This window comes from Pseudophryne corroboree, chromosome 8 (genome assembly GCF_028390025.1).
Source record: "Pseudophryne corroboree isolate aPseCor3 chromosome 8, aPseCor3.hap2, whole genome shotgun sequence".
Lineage (NCBI taxonomy): Eukaryota > Metazoa > Chordata > Amphibia > Anura > Myobatrachidae > Pseudophryne > Pseudophryne corroboree.
Genome location: NC_086451.1, coordinates 258,454,259 through 258,479,156, shown reverse-complemented (window position 1 = coordinate 258,479,156; position 24,898 = coordinate 258,454,259). Strand labels below are relative to the sequence as shown.

At 49.3% G+C, this 24,898-nt stretch overlaps 1 protein-coding gene across 1 annotated transcript in view; it reads left to right on the top strand.

Moving 5' to 3' along the window:
* Nucleotides 1-11,056: 11,056 nt before the first annotated feature.
* LOC134948910 (ubiquitin carboxyl-terminal hydrolase 12-like) overlaps nucleotides 11,057-24,898 on the top strand; it is a 190,347-nt gene continuing 176,505 nt past the window's right edge. The window contains exon 1 of the mRNA XM_063937190.1: nucleotides 11,057-11,268. Within this exon, the coding sequence (XP_063793260.1) occupies nucleotides 11,221-11,268 (48 nt within the window). The 5' untranslated portion in view covers nucleotides 11,057-11,220. The remainder of the gene's footprint in view (nucleotides 11,269-24,898) is intronic.

Here is a 24,898-nt window from a genome sequence, read left to right as displayed (position 1 = left end):
ACCTGGCGCAATATCTTTGTAGCTTTTTGTTGAGGCGGGACGCCCTCCTGTCCACCTGTGGCCTTTCCCCACGGTGTACAATCATTTGGAAAACTTCTGGATGAAGTCCCCACTCTCCCGGGTGGAGGTTTTATCTGCTGAGAAGGTCTGCTTCTCAGTTGTCCACTCCAGGAATGAACACTGCTGACAGTGCTAACACATGATTTTCCGCCCATCGGCGAATCCTTGTGGCTTCTGCCATCGCCATCCTGCTTCTTGTGCCGCCCTGTCGGTTTACAAGAGCGACCGCCGTGATTTTGTCTGACTGGATCAGCACCGGCCGGTGTTGAAGCAGGGGTCTAGCCTGACTTAGGGCATTGTAAATGGCCCATAGTTCCAGAACATTTATGTGTAGGGAAGTCTCCTGACTTTTCCATAGGCCTTGGAAGTTTCTTCCCTGTGTGACTGCCCCCCAGCCTATGAGCACTCTGCAGTCACCACCACAGCGACACCCTGGCCCTTGGAGACAGGGTTATCCGCCGATGCATCTGAGGATGCGACCCGGACCACTTGTCCAACAGATCCCTTGCATGGGAATTGACTAATGGAAATTCTTCGTAAGAAGCTACCATCTTTTTCAAGGTTCGCGTGCATTGATGCACCGATACCTGTATTTGTATTAGGAGGTCTCCGTCTAGAGACGCCAACTCCTTGGACTTCTCCTCCGGGAGAAACGCATTTTAACCTGTTCTGTGTCCAGAACCATATTCAGGAACAGTAGACGCATCGTAGGAACCAGCTGCGACTTTGGAATATTCAGAATCCAGCCGTGCTGTTGTAGCACTTCCCGAGATAGTGCTACTCCGACGAACAACTGCTCCCTGGACCTCGCCTTTATAAGGAGATCGTCCAAGTACGGGATAAGTACTTCGGCCATTACCTTGGTAAATACCCTCAGTGCCGGGGACAGATCAACGGCAACGTCTGGAATTGGTAATGACAATCCTGTACCACAATTTTGAGGTACACCTGGTGAAGAGGGTAAATAGGGACATGCAGGTAAGTATCCTTGATGTCCAGTGATACCCTGAAATTTTCCAGGCTTGCAATAATCGCCCTGAGCGATTCCATTTTGAACTTGAACCTTCGTATATAAGTGTTCAAGGATTTCAATTTTAGAATGGGTCTCACCGAACCGTCTGGTTTCGGTACCACAACATTTTGGAATAGTAACCCCGGCCTTGTTGAAGGAGGGGTACCTTGATTTCACCTGCTGGAAGTACAGCTTGTGAATTTCCGCCAGTACTACCTTTCCGAGGGCAGCAGGCAAGGCTGATGTGAAGGCAACGACGAGGGGAAGTCGTCTCGAACTCCAGCCTGTATCCCTGTGATACTACTTGCAAAACCTAGGGATCCACCTGTGGGCAAGCCCACTGGTCCCTGCAGTTCCCGAGACGCGCCCCCACCGCACCTGTCTCCACCTGTGGAGCCCCAGCGTCATGCGGTGGACTCAGAGGAAGCGAGGGAAGAGATTTGATCCTGGGAACTGGCTGACTGGTGCAGCTTTTTCCTTCTTCCCTTGTCTCTGTGTAGAAAGGAAGCGCCTTTGACCCGCTTGCTTTTCTGAAGCCGAAAGGACTGTACCTGAAAATACGGTGCTTTCTTAGGCTTTTGTGAGGAAACCTGAGGTAAAAATTTTTCTTCCCAGCTGTTGCTGTGGATACGAGGTCCCAGAGACCATCCCCAAACAATTCCTCACCCTTATAAGGCAGAATCTCCATGTGCCTTTTAAATGCAGCATCACCTGTCCACTGCCAGGTTTCTAATACCCTGCTGGCAGAATGGACATTGCATTAATTCTGGATGCCAGCCGGCAAATATCCCTCTGTGCATCCTTTATATATATGACAACGTCTTAAATATGCTCAATGTTAGCAAAACATTATCCCTGTCTTAGCTATTATCTGACAGGGTATCAGACCACGCTGCAGCAGCACTATTTATGCTGAGGTAATAGCAGGCTTCAGTGTATAACCTGAGTGTGTAATTACAGACTTCAGGATCGCCTCCTGCTTTTTATCAGCAGGTTCCTTCAAGGTGACCGTATCCTAAGACGGCAGTGCCACCTTTTGACAAACGTGTGAGCGCCTTATCCACCCCAAGGGATATCTCCCAACGTGACCTATCCTCTGGCGGGAAAGGGTACGCCATCAGTAACTTTTTAGAAATCACCAGTTTCTTATCGGGGGAAACCACGCTTCTTTACACACTTCATTCATTCATCTGATGGGGGAACAAAACACTGGCTGCTTTTTCTCCCCAAAAATAAAACCCTTTTTATGTGGTACTTGGGTTCATGTCAGAAAATGCGTAACACATTTTTAATTGCCGAAATCATGTAACGGATGTTCCTAGTGGATTGTGTATATGTCTCAACCTCGTCGACACTGGAGTCAGACTCCGTGTCGACATCTGTGTCTGCCATCTGAGGTAACGGGCGTTGTTTGAGCCCCTGATGGCCTTTGAGACGCCTGGGCAGGCGCGGACTGAGCAGCCGGCTGTCCCACAGCTGTTACGTCATCCAGCCTTTTATGTAAGGAGTTGACACTGTCGGTTAATATCTTCCACCTATCCATCCACACTGGTGTCGGCCCCACAGGGGGCGACATCCCATTTATCGGCCTCCGCTCCGCCTCCACGTATCCAACATGTCGACACAGCCGTACCGACACACAGCACACACGCAGGGAATGCTCTGATAGAGGACAGGACCCCACTAGCCCTTTGGGGAGACAGAGGGAGAGTATGCCAGCACACACCAGAGCGCTATATATATATACAGGGATAACCTTATATAAGTGTTTTTCCCTTTATAGCTGCTGTATTGTTATACTGCGCCTAATTAGTGCCCCCCTCTCTTTTTTAACCCCTTTCTGTAGTGTAGTAACTGCAGGGGAGAGCCAGGGAGCTTCCCTCCAACGGAGCTGTGAGAGAAAATGGCGCCAGTGTGCTGAGGAGATAGGCTCCGCCCCCTTTTCGGCGGCCTTTTCTCCCGTTTTTCTGTGGAATCTGGCAGGGGTTAAAATTCATCCATATAGCCCTGGGGGCTATATGTGATGTATTTTCGCCAGCCAAGGTGTTTATATTGCTGCTCAGGGCGCCCCCCCCTAGCGCCCTGCACCCTCAGTGACCGGAGTGTGAAGTGTGCTGAGGAGCAATGGCGCACAGCTGCAGTGCTGTGCGCTACCTTGGTGAAGACAGGATGTCTTCTGCCGCCGATTTTTCCGGACCTCTTCTCGCTTCTGGCTCTGTAAGGGGGCCGGCGGCGCGGCTCTGGGACCGAGCTCCGAGGCTGGGCCTGTGATCGGTTCCTCTGGAGCTAATGGTGTCCAGTAGCCTAAGAAGCCCAATCCACTCTGCACGCAGGTGAGTTCGCTTCTTCTCCCCTTAGTCCCTCGATGCAGTGAGCCTGTTGCCAGCAGGTCTCACTGAAAATAAAAAACCTAAACTAAAACTTTCACTAAGAAGCTCAGGAGAGCCCCTAGTGTGCACCCTTCTCGTTCGGGCACAAAAATCTAACTGAGGCTTGGAGGAGGGTCATAGGGGGAGGAGCCAGTGCACACCAGATAGTCCTAAAGCTTTCTTTAGATGTGCCCAGTCTCCTGCGGAGCCGCTATTCCCCATGGTCCTTACGGAGTTCCCAGCATCCACTAGGACGTCAGAGAAAAGGAGGTACAAATGGCTTGGGGGCAGATGAAATACAGCAAAACAGAACCTGGGTAGTGATAGGGTCCGGACTTCCACGTTCCCAGGAACTTCACCCCCAAGGAAACAAGTGTCCTCCAAATAAAACCAACGCGTTTCGACATAGTCTTTGTCAAGGACTGTATGTCGAAACGCATTGGTTTTATGTGGAGGACACTTGTTTCCTTGGGGGTGAAGTTCCTGGGAACGTGGAAGTCCAGACCCTATCACTACCCAGGTTCTGTTTTGCTGTATTTCATCTGCCCCCCAAGCCATTTGTACCTCCTTTGTACATACATTACTGTGTATGTTTTTCTTTGTTTTTCTTTGTTTTTTTTTAATTAAAATCAGTTTTTAAAAAATACACTTTTTTGAGACACCCCTCACTGATCCTTCTATCTGGGATTCATAGGGCACTTTTTAAGTAGGAGGGTAATTACCTCCATATATTGTTAAAATTGGATATTGGCCAGGGAACATCACACCATTGGTTCTTTTTCGTTTGTTTTTGGTGGACTTCACTGGGAAAAGCGACAATGAAAGGACCACTGGCGTAAGACATCCTGCCGGAAAGCAAGTGCCCGCTTGGGACCAATAGTACCCACGAGGGAAAAAATAAGATTTTACTTACCGATAAATCTATTTCTCGTAGTCCGTAGTGGATGCTGGGACTCCGTCAGGACCATGGGGAATAGCGGCTCAGCAGGAGACAGGGCACAAAATTTAAAAGTTTGACCACTAGGTGGTGTGTACTGGCTCCTCCCCCTATGACCCTCCTCCAAGCCTCAGTTAGGATACTGTGCCCGGACGAGCGTACACAATAAGGAAGGATTTTGAATCCCGGGTAAGACTCATACCAGCCACACCAATCACACCGTACAACTTGTGATCTGAACCCAGTTAACAGTATGACAAACGTAGGAGCCTCTGAACAGACGGCTCACAACAATAACAACCCGATTTTTTTGTAACAATAACTATGTACAAGTATTGCAGACAATCCGCACTTGGGATGGGCGCCCAGCATCCACTACGGACTACGAGAAATAGATTTATCGGTAAGTAAAATCTTATTTTCTCTGACGTCCTAGTGGATGCTGGGACTCCGTCAGGACCATGGGGATTATACCAAAGCTCCCAAACGGGCGGGAGAGTGCGGATGACTCTGCAGCACCAAATGAGAGAACTCCAGGTCCTCCTTAGCCAGGGTATCAAATTTGTAGAATTTTACAAACGTGTTCTCCCCTGACCACGTAGCTGCTCGGCAGAGTTGTAATGCCGAGACCCCTCGGGCAGCCGCCCAAGATGAGCCCACCTTCCTTGTGGAATGGGCCTTGACAGATTTAGGCTGTGGCAGGCCTGCCACAGAATGTGCAAGTTGAATTGTGCTACAAATCCAACGAGCAATCGTCTGCTTAGAAGCAGGAGCACCCAGCTTGTTGGGTGCATACAGTATAAACAGCGAGTCAGATTTTCTGACTCCAGCCGTCCTTGAAATATATATTTTCAATGCTCTGACAACGTCCAGCAACTTGGAATCCTCCAAATCGCTAGTAGCCGCAGGCACCACAATAGGCTGGTTCAGGTGAAACGCTGAAACCACCTTAGGCAGAAAGTGAGGACGCGTCCGCAGTTCTGCCCTGTCCGAATGGAAAATCAGATATGGGCTTTTATACGATAAAGCCGCCAATTCTGACACTCTCCTGGCTGAAGCCAGGGCCAGTAGCATGGTTACTTTCCATGTAAGATCTTTCAAATCCACCGATTTGAGTGGCTCAAACCAATGGGATTTGAGAAAATCCAAAACTACATTAAGATCCCACGGTGCCACTGGGGGCACAACCGGGGGCTGTATATGTAGTACTCCTTTTACAAAAGTCTGGACTTCAGGAACTGAAGCCAATTCTTTCTGGAAGAAAATTGACAGGGCCGAAATTTGAACCTTAATGGACCCTAATTTGAGGCCCATAGACAATCCTGTTTGCAGGAAATGTAGGAATCGACCCAGTTGAAATTCCTCCGTCTGGGCCTTCCTGGCCTCACACCACGCAACATATTTTCTCCAAATGCGGTGATAATGTTGTGCAGTCACCTCCTTCCTGGCTTTTACCAGGGTAGGGATGACCTCTTCCGGAATGCCTTTTTCCCTTAGGATTCGGCGTTCAACCGCCATGCCGTCAAACGCAGCCGCGGTAAGTCTTGGAATAGACACGGTCCCTGCTGAAGCAGGTCCCGTCTTAGAGGTAGAGGCCACGGATCTTCCGTGAGCATCTCCTGAAGTTCCGGGTACCAAGTTCTTCTTGGCCAATCCGGAGCCACGAGTATCGTTCTTACTCCCCTTTGCCGTATAATTCTCAGTACTTTTGGTATGAGAGGCAGAGGAGGAAACACATACACTGACTGGTACACCCATGGTGTTACCAGAGCGTCTACAGCTATTGCCTGAGGGTCTCTTGACCTGGCGCAATACCTGTCCAGTTTTTTGTTGAGGCGGGACGCCATCATGTCCACCATTGGTCTTTCCCAATGGACCACAATCATGTGGAAGACTTCTGGATGAAGTCCCCACTCTCCCGGGTGCAGATCGTGTCTGCTGAGGAAGTCTCCTTCCCAGTTGTCCACTCCCGGGATGAACACAGCTGACAGTGCTAACACATGATTTTCTGCCCAACGGAGAATCCTTGCAGCTTCTGCCATTGCCCTCCTGCTTCTTGTGCCGCCCTGTCTGTTTACGTGGGCGACTGCCGTGATGTTGTCCGACTGAATCAACACCGGCTGACCCTGAAGCAGAGGTTTTGCCAGGCTTAGAGCATTGTAGATTGCTCTTAGCTCCAGTATATTTATGTGAAGAGACGTCTCCAGGCTTGACCACACGCCCTGGAAGTTTCTTCCCTGTGTGACCGCTCCCCAGCCTCTCAGGCTGGCATCCGTGGTCACTAGGACCCAGTTCTGTATGCCGAATCTGCGGCCCTCTAACAGATGAGCACTCTGCAACCACCATAGCAGAGACACTCTTGTCCTTGTGGACAATTTTATCCGCTGATGCATCTGCAGATGCGATCCGGACCATTTGTCCAGCAGATCCCACTGAAAAGTTCGTGCATGGAATCTGCCGAATGGAATCGCTTCGTAAGAAGCTACCATTTTTCCCAGGACTCTTGTGCATTGATGCACAGATACTTTTGTTCTCTGGATCTTGCCCTTATCAGGAGATCGTCCAAGTAAGGGATAATTAAGACGCCTTCTCTTCGAAGAAGGATCATCATTTCGGCCATTACCTTGGTAAAGACCCGGGGTGCCGTGGACAATCCAAACGGCAGCGTCTGAAACTGATAATGACAGTTTTGGACCACGAACCTGAGGTACCCTTGGTGTGAAGGACAAATTGGAACATGAAGGTAAGCATCCTTGATGTCCAAGGACACCATAAAATCCCCTTCCAGATTCGCTATCACTGCTCTGAGTGACTCCATCTTGAACTTGAATTTTTGTATGTACAGGTTCAGAGATTTTAGATTTAGAATCGGTCTTACCGAGCCGTCCGGCTTCGGTACCACAAATAGCGTGGAGTAATACCCCTGTCCCTGTTGTAGGAGGGGTACCTTGACTATCACCTGCTGAGAATACAGCTTGTGAATGGCCTCCAATACCGTCGCCCTGTCGGAGGGAGACGTTGGCAAAGCAGACTTTAGGAAACGGCGAGGAGGGGACTTCTCGAATTCCAACCTGTAACCCTGAGATACTACCTGCAGGATCCAGGGGTCCACCTGCGAGTGAGCCCACTGTGCGCTGAAATGTTTGAGGCGACCCCCCACCGCCCCTGAGTCTGCTTGTAAGGTCCCAGCGTCATGCTGACACCTTTGTAGAAGCCGGGGAGGGCTTCTGCTCCTGGGAAGGAGCTGCTTGTTGCAGTCTCTTACCCTTTCCTTTGCCTCGGGGCAAATAGGAATGTCCTTTTGCTCGTTTGTTCTTATAGGAACGAAAGGACTGCGGCTGAAAAGCCTGCGGCTTTTTCTGCTGGGAGGTGACCTGGGGTAAAAAGGTGGATTTTCCGGCCGTTGCCGTGGCCACCAGATCCGATAGACCGACCCCAAATAATTCCTCCCCCTTATACGGCAATACTTCCATATGTCGTTTGGAATCCGCATCACCTGACCACTGGCGCGTCCATAAACTTCTTCTGGCAGATATGGACATCGCACTTGCTCTTGATGCCAGAGTGCAAATATCTCTCTGTGCATCTCGCATATAAAGAAATGCATCCTTTAACTGCTCTATAGTCAGTAAAATACTGTCCCTATCCAGGGTATCAATATTTTCAGACAGTGACTCCGACCAAGCCACGCCAGCACTGCACATCCAGGCTGAGGCGATTGCTGGTCTCAGTATAACACCCGTATGTGTGTATATACTTTTTAATGTATTCTCCAGCCTCCTATCAGCTGGATCCTTGAGGGCGGCCGTATCAGGAGACGGTAACGCCACTTGCTTTGATAAGCGTGTGAGCGCCTTATCCACCCTAGGAGGTGTTTCCCAGCGCGCCCTAACCTCTGGCGGGAAAGGGTATAATGCCAATAACTTCTTTGAAATTTGCAGTTTTCTATCTGGGGTAACCCACGCTTCATCACACACTTCATTCAGTTCCTCTGATTCAGGAAAAACTATTGGTAGTTTTTTCACACCCCACATAATACCCCTTTTTGTGGTACTTGCAGTATCAGAGATATGCAAAGCCTCCTTCATTGCCGTGATCATATAACGGGTGGCCCTACTGGAAAATACGTTTGTTTCTTCACCGTCGACACTGGATTCAGTGTCAGTGTCTGGGTCTGTGTCGACCGACTGAGGTAAAGGGCGTTTTACAGCCCCTGACGGTGTCTGAGACGCCTGGACAGGTACTAACTGGTTTGCCGGCTGTCTCATGTCGTCAACCGACTTTTGTAGCGTGCTGACACTATCCCGTAATTCCATAAACAAAGCCATCCATTCTGGTGTCGACTCCCTAGGGGGTGACATCACCATTACAGGCAATTGCTCCGCCTCCACGCCAACATCGTCCTCATACATGTCGACACACACGTACCGACACACAGCAGACACACAGGGAATGCTCTGATAGAAGACAGGACCCCACTAGCCCTTTGGGGAGACAGAGGGAGAGTTTGCCAGCACACACCCAAGCGCTATAAATATATATAGGGACAACCTTAATAAGTGTGTTCCCTTTATAGCAGCTCAAATATTATAAATATCGCCAATAAGTGCCCCCCCTCTCTGTTTTTACCCTGTTTCTGTAGTGCAGTGCAGGGGAGAGTCCTGGGAGCCTTCCTCGCAGCGGAGCTGGGCAGGAAAATGGCGCTGTGTGCTGAGAATAGGCCCCGCCCCCTTTTCGGCGGGCTTCTTCTCCCGTTTTTTTTGGAACCTGGCAGGGGTTAAATACATCCATATAGCCCCAGGGGCTATATGTGATATATTTTAGCCAGAATAGGTATATTACATTGCTGCCCAGGGCGCCCCCCCCAGCGCCCTGCACCCTCAGTGACCGCTGGTGTGAAGTGTGCGGAGAGCAATGGCGCACAGCTGCAGTGCTGTGCGCTACCTCATGAAGACTGAGACGTCTTCTGCCGCCGGTTTCTGGACCTTTTCTCTATTCGGCATCTGCAAGGGGGTCGGCGGCGCGGCTCCGGTGACCCATCCAGGCTGTACCTGTGATCGTCCCTCTGGAGCTAGTGTCCAGTAGCCTAAGAAGCAAATCCATCCTGCACGCAGGTGAGTTCACTTCTTCTCCCCTAAGTCCCTCGTTGCAGTGAGCCTGTTGCCAGCAGGACTCACTGAAAATAAAAAACCTAACAAACTTTTTCTAAGCAGCTCTTTAGGAGAGCCACCTAGATTGCACCCTGCTCGGACGGGCACAAAAACCTAACTGAGGCTTGGAGGAGGGTCATAGGGGGAGGAGCCAGTACACACCACCTAGTGGTCAAACTTTTAAATTTTGTGCCCTGTCTCCTGCGGAGCCGCTATTCCCCATGGTCCTGACGGAGTCCCAGCATCCACTAGGACGTCAGAGAAACATCTTGAAAGATACCTTTATGAGCATCACCCAATCCTTTCTAACGTGAGTTGGCTACGCTTCACTTATAGATACCCCCTACGCTTTCTGTATCTCCTTTACTGGTTAAAAGATACCTTTATATAAGGATCCATATACATGCCTATGTAAGTTGGGTACGTTAGGAATCCCTCTATTGCCCATATAGTTCTTCATATATTGGTTGAAACCTACTACACTATTGGTGTTTTTACTGTCTATATTTCCGGGTCTACATGGGAGATCGTATACTGACATGAAGAGGCACCTCCGAATGGATATCCTTTAAACGAAGTCCCGACCCGAAAAAGATACCTTTATGAGCATCATCCAATCTTTTCTAACGTGAGTTGGGTACGCTTCATCTACAGATATGTTCTACGCTCTTTTTCCTCCCACTGGTTAAAAGATACCTTTATATAAGGATCCATATACGTGCCTATGTAAGTTGGGTACGTTAGGAATCCTTCACCTGTCCATATAGTTTCTAGTCATCATTACCAGTCATTTCTCACACATTGGCTGAAACCTATCACACCATTGGCGTTTCTACTGTTTATATCTCCGGGTCTATATGGGAGATCGTATACCGGCATGAAGAGGCTCCATCTAATGGACATCCATTAAACAAAGTCCCGACCGGAAAAAGAAACCTTTATGAGCATTGAACATTCTGCACCCACGTGAGTACGGTGTGTACCCCGTGGAATTTCCTTTGTTGCTCGCAAGAACCATATCTCTCCCTTTTTTTGAACATTCATCTTACAGAACTATATAACTTACCAGAACTTTTGTAATATTAATCTGTCATATTTGTGAATACTTTATTCATACCTCATGTATTGAATTGTGTCGGATAGCGCATATAGGTAGTATTTTTTTCTGTTCATATTAAAACAACGCTTCTATGAACAAAGACGGCTTCCATCTTTATCATTATTTTGCAAATCTTCCGCTTAAATCGTCTAATGAGCACGCCACTAGACCGGATATCGGGCGCGATTAAACAATTGAATTCCCACCACATAATGTGACCAAGAATAATGAATAATTACACCCAGCTATGATGATATGCAGCCAGGTAATGGCAGGGAATGTATGTGTGCTGGATCTCCCTATGCTCAGTGTGTGTGCCGGCCACTGTACATAAGCAAGGACTACCAGTCACACAGCACTGGACGCTGCTGTATAGCCCACAGGACTCGGAGCCTCTCAGAGTCTCTGAGGCACGTCACACATTCCTCCTCTCCCGGAACAACTGTCCCGGGCACTCTCCTGCAGCAGCTGCTGTTTCCGGCAGGCTGACTTTCAATGTAGCACAGTGGCGGGCGGAGCGCTTTCCCGGTGACCCCGCTGCGGCTGTCAGGGGCCGAGCTCCGGTTCATCATGGCGACTACGGAGGAGGGCGGATGGACGTACTGATGACCGTCCGTAAGATCGCCTCGATCTGTACGATGGTGAGTGAGGCGGACGGGGGGAGTGAGGCGGACGGGGGCAGTGAGGCAGGGGGCGCCCTGCTGCCTGTATACATAGAGGCAGTCTGTAGGGGGGTGGGGGTGCCCGGGGGGTAATAGGGATGTAGGTGTGTGATGGGCGGGGGGGTGATCTCATCTGACATATCGTTTCTGTGCTCTGTCCCTGTATCCCTGCCCAGGTAATAGTCCCCTGTCTGCATAGCTCCATCACCAGCACCAAGCTCTGTGTGCCTGCACCAGCAGTAATCCCTGTGTGCCCCTCCTGTCCCTGGTTCACCCTTTACTACTATACAGTAGTTTTCATTTTATTGATGTTACGTTTGTTATGATTATGTCCATTTTGTGGCTGTGCAATGTTGTTTTGCTTATTTTGGACTGAGCCTGTGTACACAGGTTGTCTGTTCTTATGCATTGAATGTGCAGTGTCGGCGGTGTATAGCTGTATGTTGCTGCTGCATTTGTGATTCCGTATTTTTGATCTCTGATGCCTGAAATGATAGCACCCTATGAGGGTACACCTGTTATATATTACCCATGGCATTAGATGATGAGAATGTTGTGACAGCGTGCTTACATGTCACATGTTTTTGCAGTATTAGCTGCGTCATGCATGTGTCCACAGTATTGTTCCAATTAGTGGGACGATCTAATAAACTGTTCGTTTATACTAAGTGTGCAGTATACCACTCAATTTTACTATACACAACAGCCATCAACATGCTATTAATCATCCTATAATATTGTTCCCAATAGTGGTATGATTTATTTTGCTGTTTTATTTATGCCAGACACAATGTATACTACTTAGGCGTGAGTTAGCTTCAGAAACACCCCTGATTGCAATTTGATACCACGATCTATAAAGCAATAGGAGTTCTCATGAATTAAGTGTCCATTCTAGCACCCTGCACTTAATCATTGAGGAGGATTCCAGCAGACGGGATGCTGCTGTCGGTATAGTGACAGGGCTGTAACACACACTCCGGTTTTTCCCGGATGGCAAAAAGCCGGACAAACTTTGTCCGGCTTTTTGCCATCCGGGAGAAACCGGCAGTCGCTCACACAGGACGGCTTTGAGCCGTGTGTGATGCTGTGCGCATGCGCAGCATCAGACACGGCTTCAGAAAAAACCATTGTGTGTGAAAGCTCCCCTTCACACACATGGTTTACTAGCTCCAAAGGCGGCCGCCGGACCTTCCAGTGGTGAGACCCGGCTGCAACCCGGCAGCCGGGCCGGGGCCGTGCAGTGTGAAGGGATCCTAGCCCTCACACTGTTAACTACAATGCCGGCACGGGAAAAAGCCGTCCGGCTTTTTCCCGGCCGGCAAAAGCCGGGTAGTGTGTTTCAGCACACAGACTGCATCCCGTCTGCCAGGATATATGTATCCCGGCCTTAGGGATAATGAGAAAGTATATAGTATCTGAATGGAGTACTCCCACAATGAGTGTCACCAGGAGAGTCTGTTGCATGATGGTACCCCCAGGGAAGGTATACAGACCCAGGAGAGGTTCTGAGTAGCATACATTTCAGACAGATTTTTGTGGCCTAATACGCCTTGATAGAAGATTGCGACAAGTGCCTAATCATTCCGTAATAGTTAATTGGACAGAGTTCTAAATTTCACCACATATTGCCCCATTGAGTGAGAGCCACATCTCTCCCCCACTCAGCACACTGCACGATATGTGCTGAGCAAGGGAAGGGGAAGGGGAAGGTGGGGGGATGCTTACTTGTGAGCGATCTGACTAGATTGTGCCTGCATGCAGGCACAATCTAGAACCGGCGATAGCAACGCACGGGGCCGCGCATTGCTATTGCTATGGGTCATACACACGGAACGATGTGTGCTTCTTTCACGGATACCATGTGTTACCACACGATAATGGGTAAGTTACCATGCAATAAAAACGGGTTGTAACAGCCAGTTATTACCGTGCGGTAACTCACCACAGATCTGACTAGATTGCTTAGAAATTAAGCAAAAATCGCTACGTGTGTACCCCCCTGTAGTTTTCCCAGGCTCGTCAAATATTGCTAATGAATGTGGTCACAAAGTTGTAAATGTCTAACAAAGTCTTATCAGATTCTCCCACAGCAGAGGTGCTATGCTAGGGCTTGCCCAGATAGCAATGAAACTATATATGCAATTTTCGTTCTCACTGTAGAAGTTACCAGGTGGTAACTCGAAGTGAATGCTACATTAATTGTGGAAACCTCTACAATTCTTGGGGTACCCATTGGATGTAGCTGGGGTGGGCAGATGTATGATGAAGGTGTATAATTAGACTTTCCTTGTTTCAGATACAGATATGGATATAGTGATGGGCATAGAGGATCATAGGTATAGTCTATGAGTGTACCGAATAAATGAAGTGCCGGAAGCATGGTGAATAAAGTCTTTGATTAGTGCAGGTCTCAGAGTAGTAATACAGCTGGTGCAGGTTGGAGATGAGATGTAACAAATTACCTGTAGTACTTGTGGCAGCCTGTAGGTGGTGGAGACACGTAGAATGCTGCATACTCCCAGATATAGATAGACACGGGCAGGAAGGATGCCATCTGATATAGGTGCAAATGCAGGGCAGCCCTGTTGATGGAATGTGGACTGAAGCATAGGCAGAGAATACTGATGAAGCGAGCAGCTGGAGACTGGTACTTACAGAGCAGGGGGCACACTGTGAATACAGGATACTTGTTACAGAGTGAATAACCTAGTTCATTACACTTGTAAATGCTGGATGCTGATGGTGGTTAGCTGCAGCGTGCACCTACATGTAGAGCTTAGTAGAGAGAAGCACTATCAGAGCCCACTTAAAAACTGCAGAAAAGAGTAACAGAATACATGGTAATCGTAGGTAACAAGATCTGGGCAGGAGCTGGGAGCCAAGACACTGATCTCAGGGAGAAGACTGCTGTTTTGACTATGCACATGCCAGCAGTGGAGGTTGAAATGGGGCACTCCCATTGCCTATTGGTCAAACAGGTCATGTGAGTATGACTCCAGGAATCTGGTAGACTGATAAGTCACAAGAATGATTCCAAGATGGCAGCACCCATGCTCCGCTGCAGGTTGTGCTCGCAGATGGGATTTGCTAGGCCTACATGGAGATGTGCCACCCAGGATTTTAGGAACACCAGGCGCAGCCAGGAGGGGCACAGATGATGGTAACCTGACACCACCGGTCCTGCTAACAGAGCCTAAGATCCTGATGCATGATAGGCACAATAAGGGCGGCCACCAGTGTGTTATTTAGTGTTTCTCTTTCTTGCTCTCTTTGCAGGTGTCTGTGGAACCCCTCAGGTTTGTTAGTAAACCAAAAAAGTAAGCAACTGGTGAAAACCATGTTGCACTGCAGGTGGGGCAGATGTTACTTGAACAGAGATTGAGGGCGGTATCCTGTTAGCTGTGTGAGTTACCGGACGGTAATAACTGGCTGTTTAACCCGATAATGCTATTGGGCTATCCAGTTACAGCCCGTTTTTACTACATTGGAAACGTATCCATTATCGTGTGGTAGCACATGGGATCCGTGATAACATTGCAGACCCATGTGTTCGGGTCCGATAACGGGTCTCCTGGGGCTGCTTACAGGGTAACTGCTCTGTGTGCCTGAGTCACGTGAAGCATACTAATAAGTGCTGGTATACGGTGCTAATAGAATAGCCCTGGGGGAATACTTTAGCTGCTGTAATTCACCACAGCTAGTAGGATACCGCCCTTAGATTTAGGTGGGTTATATTGTTTCTGTGCAGGGTAAATACTGGCTGCTTAATTTTCACACTGCAATTTAGATTTCCATTTGGAACACTACCCGCCCTAATCTAATCTCTCTGCACATGTTACATCTGCCCCACCTGCAGGGCAAGATAGTTTTGCCCAGTTTTGTGCTTTTAGGTTTGCTAACAAACCTGAATAAGGCCCTTTGTGCTTTATTTGGATGTCCTTTCCCTAAGCTGTGTATCAGGATATTGTGGCATATAGTCACACTTAGGTGAGTACAGAGAAAAGTGGTCTAAGTCTAAAGGTGTGTACAGATGGTGCGATTTTTCTTACAATTTTGACTATATAGTCAAAATCGTAAGAAAATATAGTGCATATCACACTGTGTGCATAGTCCTTGCGATGCCGATGCGCGGTCCCGTGGGATCGGCATCGCAAGGAAAAACAGACTGTGCAGGCAGCCCAACAATGACTATATCGGAGGGGCTGGCGTCCGGCCCTGTCGAATAGTCAATGTCGCGCCTTGTGTACACAGCTTGAGAAGAAGCATTATTTTTCTTTCCTTGGCGAGGAGGCTCCCTCACTTTGTGGATTTCTCCTCCACACACCTCTTCATGCAGTAACCACCATCTCGCCCTGGAAGATGGAGGGCGGTTGATCATCTTCTTTCCGATAGAGGTGACCCGGGTTGCATTGCCACCAGTGTGTTTTTAGTACTTTCTCTTCAAAGAAGTCGTGGTAGATCTAATCAATTAGTAGAAATAAAATAATTCCTAGATATCAATCTCCAAATTATATTTACACATTACAGATATGGGAGACTAGGGGGTAGATGTATCATTATGTTATCGTTCCTTATATGTGTGATACTGTTCCACTTCACTGCAATATCATGGTGAATTGGATACTGTTATCAGCAGCATGTATTAATAACAAGTTTGCAGCAGAAGGGGAGTGTGAAGTATCTGTATGCTGAAGTGCACTCTACCTCTGTCTGCTGTTTCTGCTGCCATTGACCGATGCTGCCAACATTCTGCACATGCGCTGGTCAGAAATTCCCAAGTGGCACTCACGATCACATTGGGAAACAAAACCCCTTTATTTTTATATGCGCAGCCCCTGGCTGTTGGCGCTGATAGTTAGCATCGCCCGCTGCAGCAGTATCACATAATGACTCTTCGTACCTCTACCCCTGAATCTGTATTACTAAACCGCTGAGAGAACCATCTAAAAACAGTAGAACATTTCCCACATTTGTTTTTTTTCTGGAGAAGCTGAAATCATGTCATTTACGTCTGTATCAGAATTTATTTTAAAACCAAAATATATTAGCCCAGAATGATTGTGTGTATAACGCTGGGCGGAGTCACAGCGCTCGGCGGAGTCAGAGTCACAGATCAGCCCAAATATATAGGAGAGGTGGCTTGATGCAGGGCATGATCCTTTTACTGTCTGGTGAGTAGAGGCACCCACCCCTCCCCCACCCTCTGCACCCCCGCACAGCGTGGACAAGGATGGGGAGCAGGAGCAGCGCTGCAAATTACATGTTAGGCTGAACCAGCCCAGCCCAGCCCCAGCAGTCTGTCAGCTCACACTGATTGGACAGCTGCCGCTGGTACCAGCACCAGCTCACACCCACACAGTCTGTCTCTGCTGTCAGTCACAGCATAGCCCCCCTCCTCCATAGTGGCACACGTGTCTGATCAGCACGGAGTAAGCCTGGGAGAACACTCACTGAAGTGATGAACCTGTCAGTGAGTGCTGTGTCTACCTTTTACAATGTGTGCGGAGGCAGGGGGGGACACGGGATGGGCACGAGGCAAAGTTCTGCAGGTGGCTTTACAGTGTGTGTGCGGAGGGGGGAGGTGGGCTGGTAACTTTGGGGCCCAAAGCTCCCCTGCACCCAGTAGTCACGCTGAGAGAGACACGCCCGGGCGGCTCAGGCCCAGTGTCTCTCTCTGTACACCGTTCACAGCTGTAGTGTACTGGAGAAGGGGAGGGCCAGCCACATGTAAAGTTCCTCCCATTTGCTTGTGGCCGCCGAATCCCCACCCATATGTGACACCTTAAGCCCCGCCCAGCCACAGCACCTTAAGCACTGCCCTCACTTTGGCTGGCGGCCACCCATTCACCCCCAGTAACTCAGAGTTACGAGCTGGCCAATGAGAAAAGGGGAGCTGGAGAGGCTGTGGAATGCTACAGGTCAGTGTAACGTCTGGGCCTGCTCTACCTGTGTTACCATCTTACCTTGGTGCTTTGTATGTTCTGTTCTGCCCCCATCTCTGCTGCTCTGGCTGTCTCCAATTTACACACACGCTGCCCCATAGCCACACACACGCACACGCTGCCCCATAGCCGCGCACACGCTGCCCCATAGCCGCACACACACTTCCCAACCCCCTACCCCACTCGCAGCACCCCACACCCGCCCCTTTCCCACCCGCAGGGCATCCGTAACCCCTCCCCCATCCGCAACAGCCCCACACCTACCCCTCCCCCATCCATGGCCCCCACTTCTCTGCCACTCCCCCACCGCAACACCTCCCAACCACCTCCTCCATCCGCAGCACCCACCCACAGCACCTCCTGCCCCCCTCCCTTATCCGTGGCGCACCCGCAGCCACCCCTCCCCCACCCGCAGCATCTACAGACCCCATCTGTGGCACCCCGCAACCGCCACTCAGCCACCCGCAACATCTCTGGAACCCCTTCCCAAAATGTACCCCCCCTGCACCCGCTCCTCCCCCATGCACAGCACTTCCAGACACCCTCCTTCATCCATGGCCCCCCGCACCCGCCCAACCCCAACCAGCAGCATCTACATACCCCCACCCGCGGCACCCTCGCACCCGCCCCTCAACCTCCCGCTGTGGCTCAGAGCTCCATCCCCCACCCTCAGCACCCCAGCACCCACTACTCGCGGCGGCACCACCACATCCGCTCCTCCCTCACCCGCGCCACCCACGCAACCGCCCCTCTCCCACCCGTGGCACCCCCGGACCCCCTCCCCATCCGCGTCTCCCCCGCACCCGCCACTCCCCCAACCACAGCACCTACTAGGTAATTCATCGTGCCCTGCGTGTGCTGTTCACGCCGTCGTAAGGGGCTACGGCCCCTTAACCATCACATGACCTTTGACCGTGCAATATTTCTCTATCGTCCTAGTGGATGCTGGGGTTCCTGAAAGGACCATGGGGAATAGCGGCTCCGCAGGAGACAGGGCACAAAAAGTAAAGCTTTAGGATCAGGTGGTGTGCACTGGCTCCTCCCCCTATGACCCTCCTCCAAGCCTCAGTTAGATTTTTGTGCCCGGCCGAGAAGGGTGCAATCTAGGTGGCTCTCCTAAAGAGCTGCTTAGAAAAGTTTAGCTTAGGTTTTTTATTTTACAGTGAGTCCTGCTGGCAACAGGATCACTGCAACGAGGGACTTAGGGGAGAAGAAGTGAACTCACCTGCGTGCAGGATGGATTGGCTTCTTTGGCTACTGGACATTAGCTCCAGAGGGACGATCACAGGTACAGCCTGGATGGTCACCGGAGCCTCGCCGCCGGCCCCCTTGCAGATGCTGAAAAGAGAAGAAGGTCCAGAATCGGCGGCAGAAGACTCCTCAGTCTTCTTAAGGTAGCGCACAGCACTGCAGCTGTGCGCCATTGCTCTCAGCACACTTCACACGGCAGTCACTGAGGGTGCAGGGCGCTGGGAGGGGGGCGCCCTGGGAGGCAATGTAAACCTATTTTTTGGCAAAAAATACCTCACATATAGCCTCCGGGGGCTATATGGAGATATTTAACCCCTGCCAGAATCCGTTGAAGAGCGGGAGACGAGGCCACCGAAAAAGGGGTGGGGCCTATCTCCTCAGCACACAGCGCCATTTTCCCTCACAGAAAGGCTGGAGGGAAGGCTCCCAGGCTCTCCCCTGCACTGCACTACAGAAACAGGGTTAAAACAGAGAGGGGGGGCACTAATTTGGCATTAGAAATATATATAAAAAGATGCTATAAGGGAAAACACTTATATAAGGTTGTCCCTATATAATTATAGCGTTTTTTGGTGTGTGCTGGCAAACTCTCCCTCTGTCTCTCCAAAGGGCTAGTGGGTCCTGTCCTCTATCAGAGCATTCCCTGTGTGTGTGCTGTGTGTCGGTACGTGTGTGTCGACATGTATGAGGACGATGTTGGTGAGGAGGCGGAGCAATTGCCTGTAATGGTGATGTCACTCTCTAGGGAGTCGACACCGGAATGGATGGCTTATTTAGGGAATTACGTGATAATGTCAACACGCTGCAAGGTCGGTTGACGACATGAGACGGCCGACAAACAATTAGTACCGGTCCAGACGTCTCAAAAACACCGTCAGGGGTTTTAAAACGCCCGTTTACCTTAGTCGGTCGACACAGACACGGACACTGAATCCAGTGTCGACGGTGAATAAACAAACGTATTCCTTATTAGGGCCACACGTTAAGGGCAATGAAGGAGGGGTTACATATTTCTGATACTACAAGTACCACAAAAGAGGGTATTATGTGGGATGTGAAAAAACTACCTGTAGTTTTTCCTGAATCAGATAAATTAAATGAAGTGTGTGATGATGCGTGGGTTCCCCCCGATAGAAAATTATTGGCGGTATACCCTTCCCCGCCAGAAGTTAGGGCGCGTTGGGAAACACCCCTTAGGGTGGATAAGGCGCTCACACGCTTATCAAAACAAGTGGCGGTACCGTCTATAGATAGGGCCGTCCTCAAGGAACCAGCTGACAGGAGGCTGGAAAATATCATATAAAAGTATATACACACATACTGGTGTTATACTGCGACCAGCGATCGCCTCAGCCTGGATGTGCAGAGCTGGGGTGGCTTGGTCGGATTCCCTGACTAAAAATATTGATACCCTTGACAGGGACAGTATTTTATTGACTATAGAGCATTTAAAGGATGCATTTCTATATATGCGAGATGCACAGAGGGATATTTGCACTCTGGCATCAAGAGTAAGTGCGATGTCCATATCTGCCAGAAGATGTTTATGGACACGACAGTGGTCAGGTGATGCAGATTCCAAACGGCACAAAGGTGTATTGCCGTATAAAGGAAGAGGAGTTATTTGGGATCGGACCTGGTGGCCACGGCAACTGCTGGAAAATCACATCTCTGCAGAAAAAGACACCGTCTTTTCAGCCTCAGTCCTTTCGTCCCTATAAGAGTCATATTTGCCCAGGGATAGAGGAAAGGGAAGAAGACTGCAGCAGGCAGCCCATTCCCAGGAACAGAAGCCTTCCACCGCTTCTGCCAAGCTCTCAGCATGACGCTGGGACCGTACAGGACCCTTGGATCCTACAAGTAGTATCCCAGGGGTACAGATTGGAATGTCGAAACGTTTCCCCCTCGCAGGCTCCTGAAGTCTGTTTTACCAAGGTCTCCCTCCGACAAGGAGGCAGTATGGAAAAAAAATTCACAAGCTGTATTCCCAGCAGGTGATAATCAAATTACCCCTCCTACAACAAGGAAAGGGGTATTATTCCACACTATATTGTGGTACTGAAGCCAGAAGGCTAGGTGAGACCTATTCTAAATCTAAAAAATTTGAACACTTACAAAGGTTCAAAGCAAGAGGGAGTCACTCAGAGCAGTGATAACGAACCAGGAAGAAGGGGACTATATAGTGTCCCGGGACATCAGGGATGCTTACCTCCATGTCCCAAATTTGCCCTTCTCACTAAGGGTACCTCAGGTTCGTGGTATAGAACTGTCACTATCCGTTTCAGACGCTGCCGTTTGGATTGTCCACGGCACCCCGGGTCTTTACCAAGGTAATGGCCGAAATGATGATTCTTCTTCTTCGAAGAAAAGGCGTCTTAAATTACCCCTTACTTGGACGATCTCCTGATAAGGGCAAAGTCCAGGGAACAGTTGGAGGTCGGAGTAGCACTATCTCGGATACTGCTACAACAGCACGGGTGGATTCTAAATATTCCAAAATCGCAGCTGATCCTGACGACACGTCTGCTGTGCCTAGGGATGATTCTGGACACAGTCCAGAAAAAGGTGTTTCTCCCGGAAGAGAAAGCCAGGGAGTTATCCGAGCTAGTCAAGAACCTCCTAAAAACCAGGAAAAGTGTCAGTGCATCATTGCACAAGGGTCCTGGTAAAAATGGTGGCTTCCTACGAAGCAATTCCATTCGGCAGATTTCACGCAAGAACTTTTCAGTGGGATCTGCTGGACAAATGGTCCGGATCGCATCTTCAGATGCATCAGCGGATAACCCTATATCCAAGGACAAGGGTGTCTCTCCTGTGGTGGTTACAGAGTGCTCATCTTCTAGAGGGCCGCAGATTCGGCATTCAGGATTGGATGCTGGTGACCACGGAGGCCAGCCCGAGAGGCTGGGGAGCAGTCACACAAGGAAAAAATTTCCAGGGAGTGTGATCAAGTCTGGAGACTTTTCTCCACATAAATATACTGGAGCTAAGGGTAAATTTATAATGCTCTAAGCTTAGCAAGACCTCTGCTTCAAGGTCAGCCGGTATTGATCCAGTGGGAAAAACATCACGGCAGTCGCCCACGTAAACAGACAGGGCGGCACAAGAAGCAGGAGGGCAATGGCAAAAACTGCAAGGACTTTTCGCTGGGCGGAAAATCATGTGATAGCACTGTCAGCAGTGTTTCATTCCGGGAGTGGAAACTGGGAAGCAGACTTCCTCAGCAGGCACGACCTCCACCCGGGAGAGTGGAAACTTCATCGGGAAGTTTTTCCACATGATTGTGAACCGTTGGGAAATACCAAGGTAGACATGATGGCGTCCCGTCTGAACAAAAAACGGGACAGGTATTGCGCCAGGTCAAGAGACCCTCAGGCAATAGCTGTGGACGTTCTGGTAACACCGTGGGTGTACCAGTCGGTGTATGTGTTCCCTACTCTGCTTCTCATACCTAAGGTACTGAGAATTATAAGACGTAGAGGAGTAAGAACTATACTCATGGCTCCGGATTGGCCAAGAAGGACTTGGTACCCGGAACTTCAAGAGATGCTCACAGAGGACTTATGGCCTCTGCCGCTAAGAAGGGACTTGCTTCAGCAAGTACCATGTCTGTTCCAAGACTTACCGCAGCTGCGTTTGACGGCATGGCGGTGGAACGCCGGATCCTAAGGGAAAAAGGCATTCCGGAAGAGGTCATTCCTACCCTGGTCAAAGCCAGGAAGGAGGTGACCGCACAACATTATCACCACATGTGGCGAAAATATGTTGCGTGGTGTGAGGCCAGGAAGGCCCCACGAAGAAATTTCAACTCGGTCGATTCCTGCATTTCCTGCAAACAGGAGTGTCTATGGGCCTCAAATTGGGGCCCATTAAGGTTCAAATTTCGGCCCTGTCGATTTTCTTCCAGAAAGAATTGGCTTCAGTTCCTGAAGTCCAGAAGTTTGTCAAGGGAGTATTGCATATACAACCCCCTTTTGTGCCTCCAGTGGCACTGTGGGATCTCAACGTAGTTCTGGGATTCCTCAAATCACATTGGTTTAAAACCAGTCAAATCTGTGGATTTGAAGCATCTCACATGAAAAGTGACCATGCTCTTGGCCCTGGCCTGGGCCAGGCGAGTGTCAAATTGGTGTTTTTTTTTTCTCAAAAAAGCCCATATCTGTTTGTCCATTCGGACAGGGCAGAGCTGCGGACTCGTCCCCAGTTCTCTCCCTAAGTTGGTGTCAGTGTTTCACCTGAACCAGCTTATTGTGGTGCCTTGCGCCTACTAGGGACTTGGAGGACTCCAAGTTGCTGGATGTTGTCAGGGCCCTGAAAGTATAGGTTCCAGGACGGCTGGAGTCAGGAAAACTGACTTGCTGTTATCCTGTATGCACCCAACAAACTGGGTGCTCTTGCTTCTAAGCAGACTATTGCTAGTTGGATGTGTAATACAATTCAGCTTGCACATTCTGTGGCAGGCCTGCCACAGCCAAAATATGTAAATGCCCATTCCACAAGGAAGGTGGGCTCATCTTGGGCGGCTGCCCGAGGGGTCTCGGCATTACAACTTTGCCGAGCTGCTACTTGGTCAGGGGCAAACACGTTTGCAAAATTCTACAAATTTGATACCCTGGCTGAGGAGGACCTGGAGTTCTCTCATTCGGTGCTGCAGAGTCATCCGCACTCTCCCGCCCGTTTGGGAGCTTTGGTATAATCCCCATGGTCCTTTCAGGAACCCCAGCATCCACTAGGACGATAGAGAAAATAAGAATTTACTTACCGATAATTCTATTTCTCGGAGTCCGTAGTGGATGCTGGGCGCCCATCCCAAGTGCGGATTATCTGCATTACTTGTACATAGTTACAAAAAATCGGGTTATTATTGTTGTGAGCCATCTTTCAGAGGCTCCGCTGTTATCATACTGTTAACTGGGTTCAGATCACAGGTTGTACAGTGCGATTGGTGTGGCTGGTATGAGTCTTACCCGGGATTCAAAATCCTTCCTTATTGTGTACGCTCGTCCGGGCACAGTATCCTAACTGAGGCTTGGAGGAGGGTCATAGGGGGAGGAGCCAGTGCACACCACCTGATCCTAAAGCTTTACTTTTTGTGCCCTGTCTCCTGCGGAGCCGCTATTCCCCATGGTCCTTTCAGGAACCCCAGCATCCACTACGGACTCCGAGAAATAGAATTATCGGTAAGTAAATTCTTATTTTAACCACTCACAAAATTTCTGATTAGAGGTAAGACTCCATATAATAAAAATATTGCATGCCCCAAGGGCGTGCAATGGTTAAAGGGGCGTAGCCCCTTGCGCCGGTGTGAAGAGTGCCCGTAGGGCGCCATGAATCACCTAGTTTACTCAAAATTGGCACTTGGGGCAGCATACATTGTGTTGTGCTGTGGCTACAAAATATAGCTATCAGTCTTCCTTTTTAAAAGCCCTTTCTGACGCCTGTCAAATCAGGGATCACCGCTTTCAGAAAGCAGGGCATATAACCCCTTCAGTAATGTACTTGAAATAATGGAGGTATTTATACCTGTCTAAGTCTGTCCAAAAAGCTGCTGTCTTTTGTTAAAAGCAGACATTGTTGAGGAGGCTTTAGATTGTTTATCTCTCATCACTCTGTGGCAATGTAAAGCAAGTGCTTTTTGGATTGGTTTCCGTGTCCAAGGTAACAAACTATTTACAGACTGCAAATTGATGGGTTCATGCATTGGGACCTGGCCAGTGATTGCACAGCAAGCATTACTGTAATACTATGCTGTTATCATTTGGGCATATGCTTCTCAGCAGCACATGTAGATGACTTGTGGTTTTGGCTGAAGCTGGCTGCTTGGGGAAGAGAAAAATGAACCATTACAAGTCTACAAAATAAGACTAAAATAGAATGAAAAACTATTAAGAATGTAAATGTGTTATTGAATATTTTAAATTGTTAATGCTGTACTTTTCATACTAATGAGTTTTTAAAATCTTAGGCAAAACCATATACAGTACACTTCGTAGTGTGCTAGAAACCTGCATCGGCATAAAGTACATTTCTGTGAGACTATCATATTCTACAGAGCGGTCTATATGATGCAGGAATGTCAAAATCGATGCCTGTCTGTGCTTGTACGTTATGGACGACCCGGCGGCGGGGGGGCAGTGACGGGGGGAGTGAAGTTTCTTCACTCCCCCCGTCACCCGGCTCCACAGCAGTGCATGCAAATATGGACGAGATCGTCCATATTGGCCTGCATGCACAAGCGACGTGGCACCAACGATGAACGAGCGAGGTGCCTCCACACTGAACGATATGAACATGTTCTCATTCATTAATGAACGAGAACGTTCATATTGTTTAGTTTTATCGCCCAGTGTGTAGGGCCTATTAGACTTGCGTTTTCCTTTTTTGATTTTCCGTTACTCATTTCTTCATAATAG